The 27,917-nt window shown below is 52.1% G+C and overlaps 2 protein-coding genes across 5 annotated transcripts in view; both read left to right on the forward strand.

Annotated features, from left to right (window-relative positions):
• SMC6 (structural maintenance of chromosomes 6) overlaps nt 1-27,917 on the forward strand; it is a 373,519-nt gene that overhangs the window by 268,491 nt on the left and 77,111 nt on the right. The window lies entirely within an intron of this gene.
• The window catches only part of PTPRK (protein tyrosine phosphatase receptor type K), a 165,225-nt gene that overhangs the window by 86,807 nt on the left and 50,501 nt on the right, over nt 1-27,917 (forward strand). For 2 of the 4 annotated variants that reach the window (XM_078875856.1, XM_078875866.1), the window contains exons 9-16: nt 323-432; nt 3,540-3,741; nt 5,258-5,360; nt 5,908-6,181; nt 7,872-7,908; nt 22,447-22,594; nt 24,833-24,862; nt 26,544-26,701. In XM_078875856.1, the coding sequence (XP_078731982.1) occupies nt 323-432; nt 3,540-3,741; nt 5,258-5,360; nt 5,908-6,181; nt 7,872-7,908; nt 22,447-22,594; nt 24,833-24,862; nt 26,544-26,701 (1,062 nt within the window). Of the gene's footprint in view, nt 1-322; nt 433-3,539; nt 3,742-5,257; nt 5,361-5,907; nt 6,182-7,871; nt 7,909-22,446; nt 22,595-24,832; nt 24,863-25,820; nt 25,941-26,543; nt 26,702-27,917 lie in introns of those variants that run through there. The other 2 variants (XM_078875862.1, XM_078875874.1) reach the window with 2 other exon arrangements.

Below are 27,917 nucleotides of genomic sequence, written 5' to 3' on the forward strand. Positions count from 1 at the left end.
AAATTAACCGCAATACAGCTGGGAAATAGTGTGCAGACCGACAGACCGTGGCGTCCCATCACGGGAGCCGCGTCGTCGCCGTGAGAGCTGTCCCCCCCGAGCAGTGTGAGTGCCCCACGGTTGGCAGGGGGAGGGTGGTGGGACACAATGTGGGTGTTACTCACACCTCCCACCGGGTGGGGATCCTTCTGCTAGCATAGACACGAACACGCAATTGCAGGGCTGCACTTGTGTGTTTTGTATGTATTTATTTGTTTGCACCTCCCCCCCCTTACCCCTCCCCTTCCCCTCCTCCCCACTGCCGCTGCCTCCACCACCCCAGTGCCGGGCCCTATATCTGCGGTGGCCATCAGTGGCGTGGCCACGGAGGAGAGCATCTCGCTGCAGTGGCGAGAGCCGGAGGAGCCGAACGGGGCCATCACACAGTACGAGGTGCGGCAGAGACGTCCGCGGCACCTGGCCGATACATTGCATCATCGTCATTGTCGTCGTCACGATCAGCATCATTACCGTCGATGCCTCTCCCTCTGTGCTGTGCCGTTTCTCAAAGATGTCGCCATTCGTGGCCTTCCTTCCGTTTAGCTCTGTCTAGGATATTTACACAACAACTTTGCATCGGATTATCCTCCCAGATGCATCCAATCATCACACTGCTGCTGCTCTTAACTGGCTGTCTTCCCCGGCCTCCTGTCCACCATTGTCCAGTGGTAGAGCGAGCGGTTCGCAATGGGAAGGTTCCGAGTTCAATTTCTGGATGGGAACTTAGCTACTGCCACATATAACACAACACTCATTAGGCATTCGAGTCGAGGGTTGGAGTCAAAGGGCTGAGTTTGCCTCTGGGTCGAGGTGAGTGAGGTTTGGGCTTGAAGACGTCAACTTGTGCCGATCGGGGATCTGGGTTTGGATTGAGGGTCAGTGGTTGAGCAACGTTTCAGCCGATCGCCGCTTAAGACGCAGCAGGAGTTCAAGGCGAGATTTTCGGAATTCCTGACGCCCCCTCCCCCTCCGGCGAGGGCAAATATGAAGCTGCTTTATTCGCACCCAGCAGTTTTAATTCGTACACATTTTTAGCGACACTAACCTCGTGGGCGGTGGAATAACGGCGCACTTCCTGGACGAACATTAATTGCCGTTTTATTGCACGGCCACAGTAATGAAAATTGCAGAAACGAAATGGAAATGTGGAGTGCGGTTGAGTGTGTTGCACTAACACGGTCATGATTATTAATGACGGTAATAACAGCTGCTCTTGTTTATTCATTCGTTGTGGATGTTCTGCTTTAATAATTGAGCATGACGAAGCTGCGGAGTAATCGGAGAGCTGCTGGGCTCGTGGTTTACAATGACTCTGAGGGAGTGACGGTGGGGGGGGATGTCGGGGGATGGGGGGCGTGGATGTGGACTGGAGAGACGCGGCTCGCCAACGGCGCGAGTCTATCGTTTGAGATCCCGCGCTACGGGCGGAATCGTTTTAGGCAAAAGCATTTCTATTTTTCAGTTGCTGCTGGAATTGATTGCTGTAGAACTGATTCAGTCTGGCGCAATCTAGAATCGAATTAACGTTCTCCAGGGGGGTGGCTGTGAAGTCGCACGGATGACCGGATTGTCACTCCACCGGTTTGCACAGGCATCAGGGTTTCATTCCTGCAACCGCTCAGTAATTTTTTGTGCAGCGGTGTTATGTAAGCTTGCCGTCTGCTGCAAAGTGGTCGTTAAAATCCCTCTGCCATTGTTCTGACATCACTCAGCCCCGTGGGTTACGATCCTCGTGCGGTGATTACTCGGCTCCGTATTGGAGAGACTCCTGCCCGCGAGGGGTTGAATCGTGAAAATAACAACTTGCATTGAAATTGTCCCTTATTTTGTGAATGTGACAAATTAATGTTGTCATGCGTTCATGAGCCTGTTGGTTTAATCTACATGAAATAGATTTGTCTTTATAATCGTTCCTACGTCTTTTACCAGGATATGCGAGGATGAAACCGATAAGTGAAACGATCCAAGGAAAAACTAAAACTCGCTACCAGTGACCAGCGCGATGTGACGGCACGAGTGAGCAAACTCTTGAATGGTGGCCCCGGCAACAGAGTCAACAGTGACATTACTGAATTCATAATGAGTACATCCAAGCCTCCGTGTACGTGCGCAGTTAGGCGGCTGCGGAGCTCGAACCACGAACCTCTGCAACGAGCGACGAATGCGCGAGCTCTCGGCCGTGCCTCACCATCGGCCGTCATGAGTAGCAGGTGCATTGGGTGCCATCGCCGGCCGCTGACAGACCGGGACGCGGGGATCACTGCGCTAAGTGGGAGAGCGAACACGAGGGGCCAAAATGACGTTTCTTTGTTGGAGCACCCACCCCAGCATCTCCCGAGCCCCAATCGTGTTGCAGAACATCCTGCGACTGTGCGATTGTTACGGATGCTGTTGTGATAGCCCCAGGTCTGTGCTTTGTGCTGCCCAATGCGCTGCAGCCCACGTTTCATAATCATTCCTCCTTTTTGTAAAGCTCCATTAAATGTTTATTTATTTATTTGTATATTGTTGTGTGTCCGTCCCCTTTCAAACGTGGCCACGTCTAGAAAATTGATTTCGTTTCCACGGAAAAAGCTATCATGGAGCAGAGCATGTTTTGATGGGTCTTTAAAAGCAGCGTGCCGTGCGGTACACCGACTGTAATAACCGCAGCCCATTGTGTTAAAGAGGAATCGTCCGCTACTGCCGTGTGGAGAGGTCGAGGTTAAATAAAAAAAAATCTAATTTCCCCGATTTCTCTTTGTGCCATAAAATATGTTCTGAAAGAGAAAATTAGTTTTATATTTGCAGTATTTAATTCCACTCTGGAGTGAGAAACGGCTTTTCCATTAATAGAGAAATAGGTTTTGGTGAGATTACTGTTCATGTGCCCACAAATAAAAATGCACACAACACCGTACGCACGCGTGCGTGACCCGCACAGGCAGCACGCCGCTTCGTTGCCGTGCGGCCGATCGTGGCACAGCCGGTCACGGAGCACCGCCCCGTGCACCGAGATGGCAGCGTCTGGACTCGGGCGGTTCTAGGCACGAATACCGCACTGTTAGCGGACACCTATGAAGGCCATTCTGGCAGACCAGGTGGTGGTGTGGCCAAAAACCACGCGCAACCGCCTTTGTCTCTTCAGTGCCAATGTTGAATCAACCTAGCAGAGGCCCAGGACCTGTTCACTGATGTTCCGAAAACCCATATATTGTGAGTGATGAGAGGGCAACGGGCAGATAGTGTTGCCACACGGACCTCGTCAAAAAGTAACTTTAAGACCTAAGGTGGTCCACAGTGCCATAGTTTAGCCAGTGAATGAAATATAGTCGTCTGATACAGGATCCCGAACACAACACACCTGGAATCACCTCGACATCTGCATCCTGTAGTCATCCCAGATAGTCGCTGGATTTGTCGCTTTGCCAAAAAGTTTTTGCTGAAACATCCAACACTGAAAATCTCTGAGTTGGTAACGCTGGGAGAGGTTGACTCGCGCTTGGTGTGTCACTGCACAGGTGTCGTACAGCGCCTTGCACTCGCGCGACCCAGACTACGTGCTGGAGAGTGGGAGCGAGGTCGTGCTCAAGCCGTGGAGCGAGACGCGCCACCTCTTTGGCAGCCTGCGCCCTGGCACCACCTACTCCTTCTCGCTGCGTGCCAGCACCACCAAGGGCTTCGGCCTCGAGACCACCGTGCTGTTTACCACCAAGATCTCCGGTGAGCGCGCGTGCCGGCGTTTGGTCTTCGCCCCACAGATGAACGTTCACCTGCGATCGCTCGGCATTCGACTCTTCAATGACACATTGTTGGGGATGCGTCCCATGGTGTAGATTCAATTCTATTGCGCACAACAGCAATTGGAATCGTGGTGCAAGTTTCCCACATTCCCCCAAGGCTGTCTACCCAGCAGTATAAATGAACCTTATGGTGGGACCCCGGGGTCCTGAATAAACGGAAGTCAAAATCGTAATTAATACATTTATTTTTGGCGACTCCGTCCCACCGCGCCCATAAATGCCACAATCCACCTGAAATCAATCCTCTCGCTCGTCACCAAGCGCCCGTCGTTGCCGTAGTCTTAAACAAAACTTTTCAACTTTGATTAGCGTATCGTGTAGAGCTCGTCGAGAGGAATAGATTGCCGTATCGTTCACGTCCAACAGACATAAAATGACGTCGCAACGCAGTTTATGCGAGAGCCGGGGACTTATGAGACCCCGGGTTCCTGCCATAAGGTTTAAATGGCACCATGCATAACTCAGCAGCTAAATCCTTCACCACCGACAAGTACACTATTCACCATTAATCATTCCCTCGCTCACCGTGAGCCCCCAGTGTTGGCTGCCCCTCGTGAAAACACACACACACGTGTGGGCTGTGTCTATACACTCGCCGCCATTTCAGAGCCGCACGCAAGCTATTAAGACGCGCTGATCTATTCACTCTGCACTGCTCGCTGCAGACACCTCTGCAGGGGCCGTTAGTGCAGGCGATCGAGATCGCTCATTGCTGCCATCCCCAAATGAAACGCTCGCTTTCTGTCACTTCTCATTGACGGGGCCTCAGGCTCGTGGGCAGCGTTGTGAATTTTATGAAAATCTGACATCAAGATGTCTCAACACGGCTCGCGCATGCGTGCCCAAAACGCTGGAGCCGAGCGGCAGCTTCCCCGACAGCGGTGGGAATTACTGCGTGATGAGCAGCGCGCGCGCAGGGCACTGCTTCGTGTTTAATCATGCGATCGTCGCCCAGAACTCGGCGGAACGGCGTGTCGGTTGGCTAAACATTCTAAGTGGCACTCTTTAATATCAAAAACAGTAATTTGTGTTCTTGAATTTAGGAAAGTGCCTGTAATTTTTTTTAAGTAAACAAAACACTCTAAAAAGAACCGGTGGAGAGTTTGATTTTTTTTCCTGAATGCACTGGACACGTCTCACATTGCACATGGTGATGAACACATGACAACCGTTTCCACAATGGACCGTGAGAGATGGTGAGGGTTTTGGGAGGCCGTTTTCCAGCCTGTAAATTATTCATGTCTGCTGCTGATTATCATTGTGGTGATGATAATCATGTATATTCATGTTCAGTTCTGAAGAAAAATGTTTGGTTGGAGCAATATATAGCTTGACGCTCGACCAGGAAACCCTTGGGTTGGCAGGCCTCTCCAGCGTTACCTAACCCTTGACCCTGTACCCCACGCCCCTCCGCCTCCTTGCCCGCACACCCCTAGCCCCACGACTTCCGCAGTACGAGAGCGACCCGCTACTGGAGTACTCCGACACCACGGCCACCGTGATGCTCAAGCCTGCACAAGGCCGGGGGGCACCCATCAGGTGCATTCCCAGCATGCACTTCACCTGCCTAGGAAGGGGAGAGGCCCATTGTGTGTTTAGTGGTTGAGCTCGATTCAGTTGTTGAAGAAGCTCGCAGTGCGTGGAGTGAAACATTGCACGTTGTGCCCAACAAAACGCGGTACGACCTGTAAACAAATTGGAGAGCTATGCAGCGCAACTGTGAAAGCTTTCACAGTGGCGTGTAAAATGTTAATTTATAAATAAAATCTTAAACTAAACACATTCGGGCCGGGTGGCTCAGCTGTAGAGCGAGCAGCTCGCAATCGGAAGTTTACGAGTTCACATCCTGAATAGGGGTTGACTTGTCATCCCTCGCCGCCACCAGAGGAACATCGAATTTCCACTGCTGGCTCAGGGCTGTGAACAGGAGATGAGCGCCAACACATCGATGCTGATTTGAGCAGGGGATCATTTTTCCTGTCATTCTAATGAAACACAGCTTACCAGCTTCCCGCACCATCCTCCACCCCTCCGGCTTCCCTCGTCTCTCGCGCTGAACCACCGTGCCCCCCACTGCCCCCCACAGCGTGTACCAGCTGGTGGTGCGTGAAGAGCCCCCCAAGAAGTCTCGCCGAGCGCCCGAGCACCCGGACTGCTTCCTGGAGCCCGTGTCGTTCCGCCAGGCGCGGGCGCGCCGCACCCCCTACTACGTGTCGGCAGAGCTGCTGCCCGAGAACCTGGCGGGCGGGCGGCGCTTCATCATTGGCGACAACCACACCTACCGTGGCTACTGGAACGCGCCCCTCGCCTCCTCGAAGGTCTACGCCATCTACTACCAGGCTCTGGCGCTGGGTGACGAGGTGAGCGAGCGGAGGGAGGACGGCCGGAGTTCGCCATACGTCTGCGTTTGCCTGCGCGCGTTTGTGTGCGGGGAGTGGGGGGCATCAGTGGGGCAGCGGTTTGTGCACTGTGCCACATATGTATGTTGAACTTCTTTCGCACCGTACGTAGCCAACCGTGCTAATCGGAGGTGCAGGGGAAGGACAACAAACTAAACACAAGAAGGAGTTCTAAACAAATTAGTTTTCAACCTGGTGACCCAAGTTCGATTCCTGTTTGTGGCCAATACCAGTGACGATTATCTGAACTAGCCCTGGGCCACTCCTAGGTCGACTGAGGCTCAAATGAGTACCTGGTAAAATGTGTAAACATTGCCACTCGAGGGACATGTGTGTCATGCTGGCCTTCGTAAGTGCTACTTTCGAACATCACCCCAACAGAGAAGTGGGTGTTGTTCAAAGCGTGGCGTGCGGTGATTCGCGCCTTCAGTTCGTACAATGTGTTGTTCATGGTTTCCACTTCTACTGCCTTTCGCAGGATTGTGCTGTCATGGAAAGTCTTGCCAGCAAGTTAATGCTTCTGGTTTTGGCCAGTTGCCTAATGATAATAATTATGATGGACCACAATGCTTTTAGGAATATCTCACAATACCTTCTAGTACTGTGAGATAGTCTTGTTCCCCATGATATGTCCCAGTTTTGTGTATCTCAGGGGTGGCAACCACACTTTGGCCGGAGAGCGCGAACCGACAAGTTTTTCCATCCCCTTGCCCGTCCCTCTCCCACCCCGACCTCGCTCGCTGTGTTCAGGCAGCTTTAATCTCAGGTTTTAAAATACCTTTTAAACAAATTAATTATCAATCCTGGTGAGGGAAAAGCATCCATTTCACGAAATTAAAAATGTAAACACCACGAGGACATCCGACCTGCAGTGTTGTTTATATTTAAAAAAAAAAATTTCAACCTCTAGCAGATGGAATAAAAATGCTTCTATATATGAATGAGGCCTCCTAGGGAAGGCTGCTTGCTGTCTTCAGAGCCGTCCACAGGGTACGGCGAATCGGGGCGAACACCCAGGGCCCCTCGCCGCTTTAGGGGGCCCCGCGTTTCGGCGTCACGGTTTCAGATGTAATTCTCCTGGTTTAGTTTGAAGGCGTCGGGGGGCCCACAGTCAGAATTCCCCAGCCCCTGTGGACGGCCCTGGTTGTCTTGGCTCAGGCTCACACCCAGGAGACCTCCGTGTCGCTCACTCATCGCTCGCGTCGTTGAAGTCGGAGCAGCCACTTCATAATGACCTGACGAGCGTAATTGGCGAGATGGGAATATCGGCGGTTCCATCAGGTTCCGTTGTGAGCGAAATAAAACAACTAAGATGAGAAAAAAAAATTTCCCCCGACTGAAATTACATTGGCCCCTCTCACATTATCCTCGCGCCATTTCACAAAGTGACGACTTGAATGCCCATTACGAAAATGATGGCTGCCCCAAAGCTCGTATTGGTGCTGAAACCGTCTCTCTCCCTCGCTGCTATTCATAATAAATAAAAAAATAAAGTGCATTTTGTATCCGTTGGCTTTTTTCATTTCTGTAAAAAAAATGTCTTTGAGGGTTTGTGTTTATTGAAAATGTATTTATAGCTTATGAAGTAAATAATGATAATAACGTGAAACTTTCTGCATGTGTTTGCACGTGTGTGTGTGCGTGTGTGCAGGAGTTGAAAATATCTTGTCTCATGCTGGCAAAGAGAGGTATGGGATACCGGTGTTTGAATATTTCATTATGTGTGATCACAGACAATTTTCTGCACATTTTCTCAAGGCTGTTTCCTGTTGCAGTTCTTGCGATGAAATCGAGATGCGGCCAGAGGCTTTCTCTCACTCTTTTGTTTATCATCACTTTCTTAGAAAACGCTGCATTGCGATTGTGATTGGTGTTCATCCGGTGGACTGTCCATCTGCAAATTTTATGAAATAAAAAAATGGCTAAGAATCTACCGCTAGATAAGCCATGTAAAGATACAATCATTTCACAAATATTTGAGGTGGCTGCAATGGGCGAGTAAACTCTTGAAACTAGGTTTTCTTTCTATTTGATGACGATTGCTTGTGTTGCAATCGAAACGTCGTATTAACACATTCCTGCGGAGGGAGCTGGTAGGAACGTTGGGTTGCTCGTTTAATGGCCAGGGTCAACGGCAGCGTGGTGTATTCCGCAAATATGCCCGACTGTGAGGGCGGGCACAAGCCGGCGTGAGTAGGTTAAACGTTGAGTTTTATAAGGGCACCACGGGGTGACCAGCCCCTCTCCACCCTCCCCACCCTCCCCACCCAGCCACTCCCCACCCTCCCCACCCAGCCCCTGCCCACCCTCCCCTCTCCACCCAGCCCCACCCCTCCCATTTCTGCTTGTGTGTCTGTCTGTGTCTCCATGTCTGTGTTTTGTCTCTCTCTTAATTTTAGTTCCACCTGATGACGGTTGCTTGTGTTGCAATCTAAACGTCGTACTCTATTATTTAATTTATTTTCTTTCTACGTGACTTTACCGAAAGAACCAAAGAGTAATTCCTGCAGTCACGAAAGCTTCAAATCAAGTTTGAACTCTTGAAAATTCACTTTTGCTTTGCCCACGATCAAAGCACCATTAATGCTTCTCAACCTGTTTGATCTCAAAAGCAAAGCGCAGTTGAACCCAGTTAACACTTGGATGAGTGACCACCGGGGCTTGCCAGGTGTTGTAGGTGTGCGGTTGTGAGGTGGCCAGCAGAACGCAGTGGTGAGTGTTAGCCCCACGAATGTGTGAGAAACTGGGTTTCTTTGCTTTCATGAGTGAAATCAGCCAAACATTCCAATGAGAGACACGGCTGATAAAGTCCCGAGACTCGGCACTTGAAAAGACAGATGAGAATGCTGGGAATGTCTTTGGCATTGAGGAGGAATGAAAAAGCTAATACCCTTAGCAATGGATTACTAATGTTCTGGAGAATCTTAACGGAGGAGATATTTAGATATTTTGGGTTATCATTGAGAAGAGAGGGTAGATACATTTGAAGGACAAGAGACTAATGGACACACAGAGACAAATAGACTTGCACAGAAACTCATACTCACACATAGACATACAAACATTCACAGAGACCCACAGACTCACACAGAGACCCATAGAGTATAAGGGCTAATAAGATACCACTGGAACAGGCTAGAAGGAGCAGAGCGAGATTGAGGGTGAGATGGGAGGATGTGGTGTTTTGAGATAAAGGACAGTGGATGTGACGAGAGCATAGTTACAGAGTAGAAGCAAAAGGGGAGAGAATCATTATTGAGCATCTAACCTCCTCGCGCAGCAATGGAACTCTTGGCTTTGAGAAACAAAGTCCGAGTGAGGCTTTCCTGTACAAACGATTGGTATCATTATTATTTTAAATGCGCTGCATGTGCACCTATTGTTCTCTCTACATGCACACTGTGATATCCTGGCAGGCAATGGCATATACAAATAGGGCCGAACACATGCTACGTGCATTAAGCCATAGAGTTGCATTTCATTTTAGACATCTATATCAATATCACAGCCACCATTAAAACTTTATTAAGGTCGGTTTAAACCACTTAAATATTTCATGGGGATAAGTCGGACACAGTGGCACGGTGCCAGTGTGGGTGATGTATCGGCCTGGTCATGACATGATGTTTTAAAGAGCCAATTTAAGTGCGCGTGAATGTTTTGAGAGTACGACTAGTCTGTGCGCATCTTGTACAACAGTAATTTATTTTTGCCGTACAAATGGATGTTGATTAGCAGAGACGGCGCGCCCGGGTTCGGATCAAGCCGTCCTTATGCTGGCGAATCGGACAGTCAAATTATTTGCTCAAGGATATTGGATCATTTTGCTAAATCTACCTCCTGCTTGACCCATTTATAATTAATTTCATCAATCTCTCATGGGTTTTTTTTCATTCATATTAAAATGATTTAATCCGTCCAAGTCCAAGCGATGGTATGTCCAAAGATGGGTTTTAAAATGGATAGGCTTAGCAGCATTACCAGACAATTAAATGGTCATTAGTGAGTGCGGCACAGCGCTGTGACTTTGCGGGTTTATTCCCGATGCGTTTTTTATATATAAAGCCATCATTTTTTTCACCCTCCCTGTTCTCGTTCTGCATGCACTTTTAATTAATCTGCACAAGGTTTAATGAGCAGCATAATCTGCCGTGGGGATCGCGTGGCGCTCGGTCGCGTGGCGCTCGTCAGACAGAAGCCCACGCAGGGCCCGGTCCCCACTCCCTCCCCGGGACTCGGCTACACAGCTCGCCACTCGAGGAGCTACACAAATAACGCCCACCGCGGCTCCCGGGGAGTTCCTCAGCCCAACGGCGCAAGGTGATCGGCCTGCACTTAAAGAAGTCGCAGCTTCATTTAACCATATTGGGGTAAATTGTACTTCGTCTCTTTTTATGGATGACTCATTCGATTCCAAGTTTTTGAGTGGTTATCAAACGTCGGGTAAGGCGCCCACCGTATTCATACACATTCTAAGCTACGTTTGAAGTGCGTCAAACTCGCTAACTCGCAAACTCGCAAAATGACGCTGCGAGGTCTTGCGATGCGATGCCGGCGCAACGCTGCAAGCGGCGATGAAACGGTGTCCAAAGGGAGGGGGGGCGGGGCGCACGCGGGCACACAGCCCCTGAACCAGCAGAGCCCGCCACGGGCCTCTGACCACCTTTCTTGGCCTCTCTCCTAATGCCTCGAAGGTTCTCGTAAGGATGCCACTGGGCTAGCGTGAACGCGAGAGGTCCTATACATAGCCACAACCCTTTCTCCTTTTACATTTCGGCCAGCGATGAAAACCAAATGTGCTTCGCGTTTACGAGCAGCGGCCACCCACTTTCCGTACGTCCATGTGAACAATAGGTCATGAGGTCCTTATTTTCCATATTTCCATATCAGTTTTAATGCATTCCACATTATCATCCGTGTTGATTAGGGGATTCATTATTATTTTAGTGAGCACCACTACACCTTCCGTGGTCCAATTTTAAATAAATTATTTCAACACATTTCCTAATAAATCCAGCTGGAACGTTTATTAAAATTGCTGTGTACGGCAACGTTTTGCTCCCGTGCATTATTGTAGTTTACTGCCAAGCGATGTCATCATCGTTTGTAATGAGAGCATATAATGCCTTTGACAAGGGGTGACGACCATTTCCAGTGGTAATTTCCCATAAAGTGTTTGATCTGACAGCTGTGGCGCTCAGGAGGTGGTCCGTCTGTGTTTTTCAGAACCAACAAATGGAATGAACACAAAATGAGATGGTGTGACATTGCATTCACGGAAGGCAAAGCAACAAGGTGGCGGTGGCTCTGAACAATAGACCGTGGACAGTATTTATAGCCATGCCATGTGGCTCAGCGGTAGAGCGAGCGGCTCGCAAAAAGAAGGTTCTGAGTAAACATCCTGGGTGGGGGTTGACTCATCCCAATAAAAATGAGCACCGCTTTGTGGGAAAGTCAACAAAAGTTGTCCTTTGGAGAGACTTGCCCCTGCCATAGGAATGGCCACCACTGGCTCCAGGCTGTGTAAACAGGAGATGTAAACGATGCATCAATACTCATTTGAACAGGAAATCACTTTGACTTGAAAGTCGAGGTGACACGGTGGTTTTGCTGTGCATCTAGTTACCTGAGTTCCATTCCCAGCCATGGCTAACATCAGTGGCTAGAGGATATTCCAGTTGTGGATCCCACTTCTTCGGCAACCTCGCTATGACAAGCATGGAGAAGTATGCTGAGATATAAACTGACACTGTGTAGAGGCTTTCATGCAGGAGGCAATTGGCCTAGGACCCTATATTGCTATTATAGTTTAACACGTAGGCTTTCGCGACAAATATTATCCATAAGAGATTTTTTGGGTTAGTTCACGTAAATATAAATGTGTCGCTAAACCCGCAACCACCCGACCACAGCCAACTAGTAAGGTTTGTCAAGTAGACAGAACATGCCAATTCCTTAACTAGTACAGCACACCAGTGTGTGTTGGAGAGTAAACCCACAACATTCACAATTCGAGTACGACGTTTCGCCAGTAATTACAACTCGCATCATCAGGTGACAGCCAGATTTGTGTGGAAATCCGCCTGTTTCGTTCTTTATTAGTGGGATAAATGTGATGTCGTCGCCTGTGAGCCAATTAGGTGCAAAGGCCAGGGCGGGCGCGGGGGCCAATGAATGCATATCAATTACAAAGGCATTACATTACCAGTTGGGTTATTCATTTGGTAATCAACATAAATTATGCATGCACATTGTGCTAGTACATTGTGCTTGTACATCCTGCCGCTTGTTGTGTGCACAAGAATCGCAGTAACTGTTGTGTGCCATCGACCAGGTATGGTGACCTGTATTGGAATGCAGTTAAAGTGCGTGACTTGATTCGCTTCCAGGCAGTGCTAAGCCTATAGATATCCGAATGGTTAAAGTTATTTAGATTTCTCTCAATTTCGATAGATTTTCTAATTAGTCTTGGCCAGTAACTAGTTTTGCACAGATTATCAAAACCACTTGAGTGTCCTTGTTGCCACGCGTATTATGCCATTGCCGACAGTTGTGTTTGGGAATATTTAATATTCCTTTGGAGTTATTTTAGTTGCATGCTGACCATTTGTCCTGTCTGACCAACATAGCATGTGCCACAAGAGCAATTAATCCGGTACACGCCTCCTGTTGATAATAATACATCTGTAGTACCAGATATTAGTTTTAGTATTTAATGTACCATGTCAAATCTGACTCGGATTGTTTTTTTTCCAAATATCTGGCTAGTTCATCAGTTACTCCTGCAATGTACGGTATTTTAAGGGTTTACATTTATTGTTCAGTTTTGCTATGATCTTTATTATTTTTCTTCTACTAAGAGGTTGTTTGTAGTGGGTAAGGAAGGTGTAATCCATGTGCTCTGTGCTTTGTGGTTTGCTGAATACACTCGGGCACTCAGACGCACAATGCTCTCGCTGAGAGGGTGACCCCCAGTGTGCGTGTTTCGTGTACATGTGTGCACATGTGCACGTGTGCGTGTACATGAGTGTTTGTAGGTGCACATGGCCTGGCACAAGCGTCGTGGTGACGTCACCGCCACTTAGTGGCGAATGGCGGTTGTTGTTGTGTACGTGTGTGTACGTGAGGTTGTTTTTTTTGCCGGACACACATGTGTGTACGTGTGTGTCCGGCAAAACAACCTCCTACCTCCTTGCAGTGCCGGACAGGCAACACTGTCGTGGACATTGCTGTGGGGGGAGGGTCAATGCCCATTGGCCTCTCCCCTCATGGCGTCTGTGACCACCACAGTGGCTAAACGGGGGCTCTGGACGGGTGCGAGGGGCTGGTAACCCCTCCACGTTCAATGAATTACCACGAGACTACGATATAAACATACAAATGTAACAAATAAGCTTGTGCCGGAGGCCCCAGGGGGACAGGCTTCTATGACGTCTCCTGGCCAAACCCCAATTGGCAGAGCCAGGAGATTGAATCTTCACCCTCGGGGCTCCTCCAGAAACAACGAAAAACCACTGCGGGTGGCCATGTGGAATGTTCGAACGCTCACTGCGGAGGAGAGGCTGCCACTCCTTTGTCGGGAGCTGGACCGGTACCGCCTGGATCTCTGTGGCATTCAGGAGGTCCGGTGGACCGGTTCTGGCTCCTGCCACCTGCCACCATGAGGGGTGGACAGTCCTCCACTCGCGGCAGGAGACTGCCAAACAACAGGGTGTGGCTCTTCTTCTGGACAAAAGAATGAAGGGGGCGTGGGAGTGTGGTGGTGAGGTGTGGGAAGCTGTAAACCCCAGGATACTTTGGGCTCGCCTTCCCATCAACCGGAGGCGAGGAGTGGTGGTCGTGGTTACTTATGCCCCCACCGATGACGAACATCCGTGGAGGGATGCAGGCAAAGCCGATGAGTCAGATGCCTTCTATGACCTCCTGTCACAGGTGCTGGCTAAAGTAGCCACTCGGGACAGAGTCATCTTGTTGGGTAATTTCAATGACCGAGCCCATGGGCTTGTAATTACCAACACGCTCTTCCGGCATCGGCGCATCCACACAACATCATGGATGCATGCCGCGTCCAAGCAAGAACATCTGCTGGACTACATAGTGACGAACCAGCGGATGCGAGCCCATGTCCTTGACACCAGGACCTACCGTGGAGCTGATCTGCTCTCTGACCATCGACTAGTCATCTGTAAAATGCGCCTGCCATTCTTCCACTCCGGTGGTGGGTGTACACCCAGGACCCCATTCCAACCAAAAGTGGCCTGGTCTCAGCTGATGAAAGTTGCAAGCGAGAATTTCATCATCGCTTGCAGCTGGGGTTGGCATCGTCCCCCACTCCTCCTGATGTCGAGGGTAAATGGGCGAGGTTTAGGACTGTGACTCATGCAGCTGCAATGGCTGCTTTGGGTACGCGGTCCAGACCTCCCCAGACACCCTGGCTGACAGAGGAGGTGTTCAGGTTAGTTGAGAAAAAGTGACAGGCCCACTCTCATCGGCTACAGCATCCCACGTCAGAGAATGTGAGGAGGTTTATCGCAGCCTTCGCTCGGAGGTTCGGAGAGCCGTAAGGCGCTGCAAGGATGAGTGGTGGTCGCAGGTTGCTGAGGAGATGGAGTCTGCCTCAGTGGCCCGCGATCACAAATCACTATTTAATTCCATCAAAAAAGTAACCTGCAGCGCCACACCTATTACCAGTATTAGGGGAAAAAAACGGTGATCCAATCTCCGACCCCCAGGAACAGGTTTGCAGATTTGCTGAGCATTTCTGTGAGGTCCTGGGGGAGGGGAAATCTCTCAGCCAGGAAAACACAATGGCACAAAGTGGGGATAACCCTGCTGAGGCTGCAGTGCCTCAAATATTGGAAGAGGTCACCCCCCTGTGAGTGGCTGGCTGAGGTGCCATCTGTTGAGGAAGTACTGAAGGCGATCCGGAGTCTGAGACCAGGAAAGGCACCGGGCAGAGATGATCTCCGAAGCGAAATGCTGAGGGAGGGTGGCGTTTGTGCACAGACTGCCCTATATGACATCATAACAACAGTCTGGACCACTGGACGGGTTCCGCAGGATTGGAAGGATGCCCTGGTGGTCCCCCTCTTTAAGAAGGGGGACCGCACAGACTGTAACAACTACAGGGGCATTTCACTCCTCAGTGTGCTGGGAAAAGGTCTTGGCAAGGATTATTCAACATCGCCTTGCTAGGCACGCTGAGGAGAGGCTTGCGGAACCCCAATGCGGTTTTAGGAAAGGGCGGTCCTGCACAGATGCCATATTTTCTGTCTGTCTGCTACAGCAGAGATGTAGGGAATTCCAACAAGACCTAGATCTCTGCTTTATTGACCTGGTCAAGGCCTATGATACCATCAGTAGGCCTGGGCTCTGGGTTGTTCTTCGTGCTTTCGGAGTCCCTGACCCTCTGATCACGATCATTAAGGACCTTCATGATGGTGAGCGGGCCCGGGTAAAACTACATGGCCGGGAGTCAGAGCCTTTCCCTGTACACCTTGGGGTGCAACAGGGATGTCCTCTGGCTCCCACATTATTTAACATCTATTTTGACCACGTAGTTCGTGAAGCCTTCAATAGCTGTACCGGGGGAATTTACATCTGGTACAGATATAATGGGAGGCTGATCGACGCCCGGGTGCGATCAAGGGATGGCTCCCTATTGGTCAACCACGTTATGTATGCCGATGATTTGGTAATAGCTGCTCATTCAGAAGACGAGTTGGAGACGCTGCTGCTGAGACTGGAGCGTGCCACTAAGAGGTGGGGCCTTACCATCAGCCCCACCAAAAATAAGCACCTGCCTGGGTATTTTGTACCATCGGACACTCCGCCCCCACAACTCCCAATCGGTGATGGGGCAGTTGTGGAGAGAGTGGAGAGTTTCCCATACCTGGGCAGTGTGCTTATGACCGGCTCCAGTTTAACAGCAGAGGTCTCACTCCGAATCAGTCGAGTGGCAATATCTTTTCATCGGTTGCATAATGCTGTGTGGAAGCTACCTGGTCTGTCGCTCCACACGAAGCTTCAGGTCTTCTCGACCACGGTCATTCCCTCCCTTCTCTACGCTTGCGAAACGTGGACCCCCCTAATGGAGCATCTTCGCTGGTTGGAAACATTTAGGCTGGCCTGCCTACGATCCATCCTGGGTTTAACCAGGCTGGATTGTGTGAGCTCACAAATCCTTGAAAGATCTGGGCAAAGTCCCATCGGTGAGCTCCTCCGGCAGGCAAGGCTGCGTTGGCTGGGTCATGTAGCCCGCATGCCCAGCCACCGCATGCCTAAACAGCTTTTGTTCGGCCGGATCGAGGGGGCTAAACGGGCGCGGCACGGGCTAGAGAAGAGATGGAGTGATGTGGTACAGGAGGACGTGGAGCTGAGTGGACTTGCCGATGACTGGTACCAGCGGTGTCAAGATCGGCCTCTGTGGAGGAGGCTCGTGAAGGACACTACTGGGCAGTTGGAGGCAGTCGCCCTCCAACAACAACGGAGGGCGGAGGAGCGACGCTCACAACAACGAGCGGAGCACCGGGTGGCTAAAGCACAACAAGTTTGTACAGTAGGGGGCACAGGTGATGCATCAGCCAGTCATCTCGGTCATCTCGGTCATCTCGGTCAGTCGACCCGTGGCAACTGGGTCTGCCCCGTGGCAACTGGGTCTGCCCCGTGACCTCCTGCCAGCGGGCGTTCGACACTTCACGTGGCCTCAAGGTGCACATGGCCTGGCACAAGCGTCGTGGTGACGTCACCGCCACTTAGTGGCGAATGGCGGTTGTTGTTGTTGTACGTGTGTGTACGTGTGTGTGTGTACGTGTGTGTGTGTACGTGTGTGTGTGTGTACGTGTGTGTGTGTGTACGTGTGTATGTGTGTACGTGTGTGTGTATGTACGTGTGTGTGTGTACGTGTGTGTGGAGCACGGCGAGGCTGCTTTGAGAGGCACCGCGCGTGATGTACGCGGCGCTAGGGTCATGCGAGGCGAGCGGCGCACTCCGACTGGTGGACACTTTCATTATTTATTTCCCCTTGTAATTAAAATTTAAAACTCCACATCCGCTACGGCAATGTTTCACACGTCCAGATGAACGTTGTTCACGACAGTTTGAGAGCATTGAGCCAGGAACGCTATTTGTTAAGCGTGACGTAATTCTTGCGCGTTCGCTAGGAGTTGGGTATTTAGATGTCGGTAGGTTTGTAGATATATATATTTTGGTATTAAGTAGGCATTCTGCCTCTATGTGAATGTTGGTAATTGGGTAGGTAAGTTGGTTGTTATGTAGCCAGGTAGGGGAGTATGATGGCAAGTCGATGGGTAGCCGGTGTTGAAACGACTGATCGTCCACTGAGACAGTCATGCGAATTCCATAAGTGTTGTGCTGTTACGTGGGTGTGTGTCACGGTGTGTGGGTGTGTGTCACGGTGTGTGGGTGTGTGTCACGGTGTGTGGGTGTGTGTCACGGTGTGTGGGTGTGTGTCACGGTGTGTGGGTGTGTGTCACGGTGTGTGGGTGTGTGTCACGGTGTGTGGGTGTGTGGGTGTGTGTCACGGTGTGTGGGTGTGTGTCACGGTGTGTGGGTGTGTGTCACGGTGTGTGGGTGTGTGTCGCGGTGTGTGGGTGTGTGGGTGTGTGTCACGGTGTGTGGGTGTGTGTCACGGTGTGTGGGTGTGTGTCACGGTGTGTGGGTGTGTGTCACGGTGTGTGGGTGTGTGGGTGTGTGTCACGGTGTGTGGGTGTGTGTCACGGTGTGTGGGTGTGTGTCACGGTGTGTCACGGTGTGTGGGTGTGTGGGTGTGTGTCACGGTGTGTGGGTGTGTGTCACGGTGTGTGTCACGGTGTGTGGGTGTGTGTCACGGTGTGTGTCACGGTGTGTGGGTGTGTGTCACGGTGTGTGTCACGGTGTGTGGGTGTGTGTCACGGTGTGTGTCACGGTGTGTGGGTGTGTGTCACGGTGTGTGTCACGGTGTGTGGGTGTGTGTCACGGTGTGTGGGTGTGTGGGTGTGTGTCACGGTGTGTGGGTGTGTGTCACGGTGTGTGTCACGGTGTGTGGGTGTGTGTCACGGTGTGTGGGTGTGTGTCACGGTGTGTGGGTGTGTTTCACGGTGTGTGGGTGTGTGTCGCGGTGTGTGGGTGTGTGTCGCGGTGTGTGGGTGTGTGTCACGGTGTGTGAGTGTGTGTCACGGTGTGTGTCACGGTGTGTGGGTGTGTGTCACGGTGTGTGGGTGTGTGTCACGGTGTGTGGGTGTGTGTCACGGTGTGTGTCGCAGTGTGTGGGTGTGTGTCGCGGTGTGTGGGTGTGTGGGTGTGTGGGTGTGTGTCACGGTGTGTGGGTGTGTGTCACGGTGTGTGGGTGTGTGTTGCGGTGTGTGGGTGTGTGTCGCGGTGTGTGTCACGGTGTATGGGTGTGTGTCGCGGTGTGTGGGTGTGTGTCGCGGTGTGTGGGTGTGTGTCACGGTGTGTGTGGGTGTGTGTCACGGTGTGTGGGTGTGTGTCACGGTGTGTGGGTGTGTGTCGCGGTGTGTGGGTGTGTGGGTGTGTGTCACGGTGTGTGGGTGTGTGTCGCGGTGTGTGGGTGTGTGTCGCGGTGTGTGGGTGTGTGTCACGGTGTGTGGGTGTGTGTCACGGTGTGTGGGTGTGTGTCACGGTGTGTGTGGGTGTGTGTCACGGTGTGTGGGTGTGTGTCACGGTGTGTGGGTGTGTGTCACGGTGTGTGTCACGGTGTGTGGGTGTGTGTCACGGTGTGTGGGTGTGTGTCGCGGTGTGTGGGTGTGTGTCACGGTGTGTGGGTGTGTGTCACATTAGTGTGTGTCACGGTGTGTGGGTGTGTGTCACGGTGTGTGGGTGTGTGTCACGGTGTGTGTCGCGGTGTGTGGGTGTGTGTCACGGTGTGTGGGTGTGTGTCACGGTGTGTGGGTGTGTGGGTGTGTGTCACGGTGTGTGGGTGTGTGTCACGGTGTGTGGGTGTGTGTCACGGTGTGTGTCACGGTGTGTGGGTGTGTGTCACGGTGTGTGTCACGGTGTGTGGGTGTGTGTCACGGTGTGTGTCACGGTGTGTGGGTGTGTGTCACGGTGTGTGGGTGTGTGGGTGTGTGTCACGGTGTGTGGGTGTGTGTCACGGTGTGTGGGTGTGTGTCACGGTGTGTGGGTGTGTGTCACGGTGTGTGGGTGTGTTTCACGGTGTGTGGGTGTGTGTCGCGGTGTGTGGGTGTGTGTCGCGGTGTGTGGGTGTGTGTCACGGTGTGTGAGTGTGTGTCACGGTGTGTGTCGCGGTGTGTGGGTGTGTGTCACGGTGTGTGGGTGTGTGTCACGGTGTGTGGGTGTGTGTCACGGTGTGTGGGTGTGTGTCACGGTGTGTGTCGCAGTGTGTGGGTGTGTGTCGCGGTGTGTGGGTGTGTGGGTGTGTGTCACGGTGTGTGGGTGTGTGTCACGGTGTGTGGGTGTGTGTCGCGGTGTGTGGGTGTGTGTCGCGGTGTGTGTCACGGTGTATGGGTGTGTGTCGCGGTGTGTGGGTGTGTGTCGCGGTGTGTGGGTGTGTGTCGCGGTGTGTGGGTGTGTGTCACGGTGTGTGAGTGTGTGTCACGGTGTGTGGGTGTGTGTCACGGTGTGTGTGGGTGTGTGTCACGGTGTGTGGGTGTGTGTCACGGTGTGTGGGTGTGTGTCGCGGTGTGTGGGTGTGTGGGTGTGTGTCACGGTGTGTGGGTGTGTGTCGCGGTGTGTGGGTGTGTGTCGCGGTGTGTGGGTGTGTGTCACGGTGTGTGGGTGTGTGTCACGGTGTGTGGGTGTGTGTCACGGTGTGTGTGGGTGTGTGTCACGGTGTGTGGGTGTGTGTCACGGTGTGTGGGTGTGTGTCACGGTGTGTGTCACGGTGTGTGGGTGTGTGTCACGGTGTGTGGGTGTGTGTCACGGTGTGTGGGTGTGTGTCGCGGTGTGTGGGTGTGTGTCACGGTGTGTGGGTGTGTGTCACATTAGTGTGTGTCACGGTGTGTGGGTGTGTGTCACGGTGTGTGGGTGTGTGTCACGGTGTGTGTCGCGGTGTGTGGGTGTGTGTCACGGTGTGTGGGTGTGTGTCACGGTGTGTGTCGCGGTGTGTGGGTGTGTGGGTGTGTGTCGCGGTGTGTGGGTGTGTGTCGCGGTGTGTGGGTGTGTGGGTGTGTGTCGTGGTGTGTGGGTGTGTGGGTGTGTGTCGCGGTGTGTGGGTGTGTGGGTGTGTGTCGCGGTGTGTGGGTGTGTGTCACGGTGTGTGGGTGTGTGTCACGGTGTGTGGGTGTGCGGGTGTGTGTCACGGTGTGTGGGTGTGTGTCGCGGTGTTTTGGTGTGTGTCGCGGTGTGTGGGTGTGTGGGTGAGTGTCGCGGTGTGTGGGTGTGTGGGTGTGTGTCGCGGTGTGTGGGTGAGTGTCGCGGTGTGTGGGTGAGTGTCGCGGTGTGTGGGTGAGTGTCGCGGTGTGTGGGTGTGTGGGTGTGTGTCGCGGTGTGTGGGTGTGTGTCACGGTGTGTGGGTGTGTGTCACGGTGTGTGGGTGTGTGGGTGTGTGTCGCGGTGTGTGGGTGTGTGTCACGGTGTTTGGGTGTGTGTCACGGTGTGTGGGTGTGTGTCACGGTGTGTGGGTGTGTGTCGCGGTGTGTGGGTGTGTGGGTGTGTGTCGCGGTGTGTGGGTGTGTGTCGCGGTGTGTGGGTGTGTGTCGCGGTGTGTGGGTGTGTGTCACGGTGTGTGGGTGTGTGTCACGGTGTGTGGGTGTGTGGGTGTGTGTCACGGTGTGTGGGTGTGTGTCACGGTGTGTGGGTGTGTGTCGCGGTGTGTGGGTGTGTGTCACGGTGTGTGGGTGTGTGTCACGGTGTGTGGGTGTGTGTCACGGTGTGTGGGTGTGTGGGTGTGTGTCGCGGTGTGTGGGTGTGTGTCACGGTGTGTGGGTGTGTGTCACGGTGTGTGGGTGTGTGTCGCGGTGTGTGGGTGTGTGGGTGTGTGTCGCGGTGTGTGGGTGTGTGTCACGGTGTGTGGGTGTGTGGGTGTGTGTCACGGTGTGTGGGTGTGTGTCACGGTGTGTGGGTGTGTGGGTGTGTGTCGCGGTGTGTGGGTGTGTGTCACGGTGTGTGGGTGTGTGTCACGGTGTGTGGGTGTGTGTCACGGTGTGTGGGTGTGTGGGTGTGTGTCGCGGTGCATGGGTGAGTGTCGCGGTGTGTGGGTGTGTGTCGCGGTGTGTGGGGTGTGTGTGCCACGATAGCGCGCATTACCCATGGCCTGCAGCCGTGGGGCCTCGTCAGCGAAACCAGCCACCCAACCCGGCCACCTCAGCAAGTTTTACTCTGCGATTTGAAGATAATTAAAATGGGTCTGTGAAATTAAACGACACATTGCTTTAGTCACAGCTCCAATCCGCGGGCCCTGAGAAATACGATTTTTTTGTTGTAATTAGTTGCGATGCTGCTAAAGTAATGGAAACATGGGTGAGCTATTGTCCTCCCATATGGTGGCGTCCCCACCTTGATAGTCATTCACTCACTCTGCTCGCACCGGACTCCGCTCCTCTGCGTCTAACGATGGAACCTTTACATGTGAATGTTTGCGTGCACGTGAGTGTGCGTGTCTATGTGTGTGTGCTATACGGGGGATCTTTGTCTTTGTGTATACAATAGGTGCTCGCTAACATCTTCCATCTTCCACGCTCGTGTCCCTCTCACGCGGGGTCTGCTGGCCTTGCCAACCGTCTCCATGTTGCCCTGTCCTGCGCCGTCTCTCCTTCCGCTCCGTGTGCCGCCATGTCCGATCGCACCACGTGCCCCCAATACATCTCCCTACGCCTTCCTCTTGATCTCTTTCTTTTCACTTGCATCACTTGCATCTTCTGACCCACCTAATTTTCCTGTTGTGTCCTCAACATAACCGAACCACACCAGCTTTTTATCTCTCATCTTCTCTGTCATTTCTACCACCTTGAGTCTTCCTCTCACTTCTTAATTTCTGATCCCCTGTCCCTTCCTTGTTAAACCCAACATCCACCGCAACATCCTCAACTCTGTGACTACCAGGACGCGGCCCCATACAACAGCACCGGCCTCACCACTGTCTTGTGCACTTTTTCTTTCAACCATCTGCCGGTATTCAAAGTCAGCTAACCCATGACGCCTGGGCCGGTCCCGTGACCAGCCCGTGAGCGGACCTTTGGTAATTTGCGTGGCCTCATAGTGCACTTAGCCTGACACGAGTGCTGACTGCTGCTGCCGCTGCCATTCAGGGGTGCACAAGCTGGAGGTGCCGAATGCGGAGGACGTGCCCAACGCAGAGCTGCACAGCGACCACACGATGCGCGTCGCCGGCGTTATCGCCGGGATCCTCGCCGTGCTCATCCTCCTCATGGGCGCCATCCTCTACATCAAGCGCCGGTGCCGACCACATTCCTCGCCCGCTCGCACGCCTGCACGCCCGCACGCACGCCCGCACGCACGCCCGCACGCACGCTCGCACGTTTGCTCGCTCACTTGCTTGCTCATTCACTCGCTCACTCACTCATCCTCTAATTTACTCATCTTCTCATTCATTCACTCAGCCACTCACTCATTCAGCCACTAAAGGACCCAATCATTCACTCACTGTCTCTAATTTACACACACAGCTACTCATTGACTAAAAACGTCTCTCTCGTGCACTCACTCATGCACTCGCTCACCCACACTGACCCACATGTTTACCCACACACCCGTGCACTATTTTTGCTCACACTTGTACACACACACGCCCGTGTACACTTGCGTACCACCCCCATGTGCACTCCGCTCAGAGAGCCCTGCCCCGCATGAGTGCCCCCATGCGCATTACACTGAATCGGAAAGGGCTCTGTTGGCCCCCCTCAGACTCGATCGGGCCCCCCCCCCCAGGGTTCATTGATCCCCCCAGGATTCCACTGGGCCGGCTCGGCGTGAAATATCAAGACTGCCTCCCGTGCTACCTGCGTTCAATCGGACCGTGAATAGTCAGTTAATTTTTAATTGGCTGCATAATTGATAACATTATTAATAATCAATCAGCTGTTAATCTAGATCGTTATCGATCAGGCCATTATAAATTAATTCAATTATCGTTGAATTATATTTTTTATTTAATTTATATATTCATACATTCCTCCTGCCGTCCCCCAGACAAATCCCGGCACGAGCGCTTGGCCAGCGATTGGTGTAGCCCCCCTTTGGGCACCGTGGTAACCACATGAACCCTGCGGGGTCACGGTGGCCACACGAGCGCCGATGTCGGCCAGTTGTCGCACTCGTGCCACGGCTCTCCGTGTGGTGTTTCGCGCGATCCTGCCGTGTGTTGTTCGGCACTATGCCTGACGTTTCGCTCCAAAATAATTTCCCGAAGGAGCAGAGTTCGGCTGGGTTGGCTGTATGACTGGTATGACCCACTGCCTGAGATTACCAGGTTCCGTAGGCTTGCGGCGCTATGAGATGGCAGAACAGCAAGGGGTCCTCAAATCCAATTATCTGCGCATCTCGTGTCCGTGGTGGGTTTTCTCTGGGTATTTTAGCTTCCTCCCACGCAAAGACAAACACTCGTTAGTGGAATTGGTCAATTGTCCCATTGCAGGACTCTTCTAAAATAGACAGTTTCTCTTAAAGCTACCGGTGCATGATGCGAAACGTCGGACATCACATCAACCAACACAAGGCACAACCATTAAGCTCACCGGAGAGAGCCACGCGGCACATTGCCGGCAGTGAGTGACCGGCTTGCACGTAGGGGGTGGCAGGGTGGTGCGCAGCAACACTCGTGCCTCACAGCTAGAAGGGCTTTGGTTCACATTCTGACTCCAGTGTCTTCCTGTGCGGAGTTTCTATGTTCTTCCTCATGTTCTGCATGGGTTTCCTTCCATAGCTAAAAAAACATACAATGCAACTGGTTTTGGCCAAACATCCGCAGCACCCTCCTGATAAAGGGTCATCTGGGTTCAGTGTGGTTTTCCTGGTTAAATAAGCAAGAGTCATAGAATGTACTTATCCCTCGAACACCGGTTGGGTCTGCGATAGCCGCCCAGTGGGTGGCCCGCTGACGCACTGCTGCTGCACGAGGCCCTGGCGGCTGGTCGGGCCGTGCGGTCGCGAGCGCAGCTCATCACGTGCTCCGTGCGTGGCCGCCTGCCGGGGGGGCCGGGATGCCCCCCGCACGCTTCGCGCGTCTAACGCGCGTCGCCTCCTTAGAGGTCTTACTCTCCATTTGCCCCTCATCTGTGCACTCGCCGGTGCTGCCTTGTCGAAGATAAGACGGTGGATCTTTGTAGATGTCAATGTTATATTTACACGTGTATAAATATCGACATGCTGAGGTTTTTTAAAAAAAAATGCACTAACAAAATTGTGCAAGTCGAATTTTTCGTCAAGACATGTGGCTTTTATTCAAAATGGACAACATATTAAACAATTGCTCTTCTAGAATGAACTGCATTATGGGACAGTAAAAGCTGTGGTTATGTAAAAGAAAACATATTTTTTAATAAGAAGTAAAACAAAATATTAGTTTTTAAACGTTCTATGAATTTTTTTTCTCTGGCTGAATTATACATTGTTTTGGCCGCTATATCCTAAAACAAATCTCATTAACATAACAAATCACCTTCTTATGCTTGGCAGGAGGAGCTCCCATTCATACTCCTATTACTTGTAAGTAGCAATAAAGTCACATAACGTATCTGCTTAATTACCACCCGCGACACACGTGACCTCCTCACCCTCATCCATCCCTCCATCCTTCTCTCCGCGGGTCCCTCCATTCCACACGGCTCCACCGCACGTACGCGACCGCCACTCTCCCTCTCCTGGAGAGCCTCTCCCGCACGGCTTTAACATTCCCTACGCATCTCCCTGTGGGGACGGTGTCGCTCGCTTGGCCCCGGCATTCCCACGCGTCTCAGTGGCTCCGTCTCCACGTCATCGCATTCCCCCGATACAGTCCGCCGCCCGCGTGGGCGTTGGCGAAGGGAATAATTCAAGTCGTAACGCGGTGTTTGTGTTTTTTATCTCGTCGTTGGAGCGGCTTCGTGCCCCGAGGGGCGAGGCCACCGGAGTGCCGCCCCAACGTAGCCGTTTAGCTCCGAGCTTTCTTCTCCTTTCACGTTCGTTGGAAGATTTTTCTTACGTCTTATCGGAACTCGCACAGAACAGCTGCTTCTTAGAGGACGGCCCACAAAAGTAATTTAACACAGTACTGCGTCTGAAATTCCATCCAATGGCCTTTTTACCCACACACTACGGGACAGTATATTCCGCAGCAGATAAATGTTCATCTCATTGTGACCAAACTGATCTTTTTAATTTTCAGAATTGGATTTTATCCAGATTAAACGAGAACCAAATTAGACGCGATGGGATTTGTTGTGCAGTGATTGGTGACTGGGCTGCCACGGCCATTATGTTTAAAGGACTCCATCCCTCCAAGCGGCTCCGGTGCTGGTGCCAACTCACGCCACAGAGCCCTGTGAGCTTACAAAGCGAAAACAAAGTTCTCAAGCATTGGGGGGTGGGGGGAGATTTACTGTTTGTGTGCCCTAATTGTCATGTTAATGAGCACTACCAGGCAGAGCGGGCTGAGCATTAGAGATTCGGGTAGGCCTTCATTTGGGGCGTGGGGGTTCCGTGCGGCATGCGGCGTCGCCTGTGCCGCTGCGCGTTCAGTAGCGGCATCGTCTCGCACGCTTCCCTGCGTACACATGCACATACGCACGTACTCGCACAGACACACGTACGTACTCGCACAGACACACGCTCGTGCGCCCCACCATGCGATCATTCATATACAATTGTGTAGCGTTTGGTGATGGCTCGTGTGGCGCTTGCTCTCACACGTGTAAGCTCACGTGGTGGGGTGGAGTGGTGGCGCAGTGGTTAGCACGCTGATCTACCAACCCAGCGACCCGAATTCAATACCCGTGATATTTGAACTCGTCCGGGACCCCCTGGTTCACCAACCCACACTAATCAGCATGGTGAAGTGTGGTCAAGCAACCGGTTTAACTTTCACAGCGTGGGAAGACCTTCATCCAGCAGTGGATTCACTGGAAAGAGCTATAAACTGTTATTATTTCATAATATAATTACCCCACGAAGGCAAAGATCCTCTATATAGCCTACACAGGCTAATAGGGCAAGTGCTGGTAGCGGGCACCTACCATGTCTGGCACGGTGTACCATCATTACTCCTTCACACGCACACATTCACACGCGCGCGCGCACACAGCCAGACACAATGACAGAACTGTGCCAGCACACGCGATGCACCGAGTGCACAGGAGACCGCAACCTCTCCCCCCTTGTTTCACTTTGTTTCACTTTGCTTTGGCCGCAGGAAGCTGGCGAAGAAGCGCAAGGAGAACGTGGAGCGCAGCAAGCAGGAGATGACGCAGATGGTGGTGAACACGATGGAGCGGAGCTTCCCCGAGCCGAGCCTCACGCTCATGGACGAGCCGGTCTCCTTCCTGGACACGCACAACGTCACCATGCAATGTGAGCGCAAGCGCCACGCGTGGACGACCGAGCGTCGCGCCACGCCGGCGGGCGGGAGAGTGGCACGCGCCGTCTCGTCATAGCGGTCTCCGGCTGCTCCAGCGAGCATCCACGCGGAGTTCGTCTCCCATTTACGGTCCTGGGCCGGTGGTGGAAATTCCACATTAATATGACGAGTGTGAGTCCATCCATAGAACAACCACTGTTGACTTCCCCACAAAAGTGGTACTCATTTAATCAGCCACAGAGGGATGATGGGCTGAATCGACTGCTCCCCTCCCCCCCACCCAGGATGTGAACTCGCGACCTTCCAATTACGAGCCACTCACCGCACCACTGTGCCGCCTGGCCAGATCATCAGCAGCATAATAAACACTGCCCATGGTCTTGAGTGGTGTATTATTATTTTTTGTATTATATTTATTTCCCCGGGAAGACTTAGAGATTTCCCAGGAGAGCAGCAGCTGTCTCCAGAAGAGGAAAATACCGGGAAAAACAGGAGCGGGTGTCAAAGTTTAGCGAAGCCAACGTGTGTTCTTCCTGCCCTGTGTCTGAGAGTAAGCGCGAGATCTGGATATGAGACCAGTCACGGCGGGGGGCCGCAAAGGATCCATCGGTGCAATCGTCACCTTGGCTGCACTAATTGTGTGCTGGAGGGGAATATTGTCACCGTGGCAACAATGTCATGCTTCTAGTTGTAGCGTCGCGCTCAGTCACGTGTGACACTGCAGGGGGCCTCTTGCAGTGCCAGACGTGGCCGGGGTGCGTTGCCAATGTGTGAGACACCAACGAATCTCGGAGGAGACATTCTGTCGCTCTGTCGAGATGGTGGGTGTGGATGTGTAGCTTGTATGATGCTCTTTGGGAGCTGTGATTGCGTTAGCAGCCTAATTGACAGAATGATGTTGATATAATAAAAAAAATAGTTTATCACTTTTTATATACGGAATAATATGATTGTCAACTATTTAAAATTAAGTAATTCAAGTCATGCTTTTACTTGAAAAAAAATAACTGAAATAACTGTGAGTTAATGAAACAGTGTTCTGTCATGGCATTTATTAGAGCAGCGCTCCCCAAGCCTTTTGGCACCAGGGACCGGTTTCGTGGAAGACAGTTTTTTCACGGACCTGGGGGGGGGGTCATCATTGGGTCTTTCCCCCTTCCCTTTTCAAAGAAGCTCTCCAGCGACGTTTGTTTTTGTACTCATTGTGGC

This window comes from Lampetra fluviatilis, chromosome 2 (genome assembly GCF_964198595.1).
Source record: "Lampetra fluviatilis chromosome 2, kcLamFluv1.1, whole genome shotgun sequence".
Classification (NCBI taxonomy): domain Eukaryota; kingdom Metazoa; phylum Chordata; class Hyperoartia; order Petromyzontiformes; family Petromyzontidae; genus Lampetra; species Lampetra fluviatilis.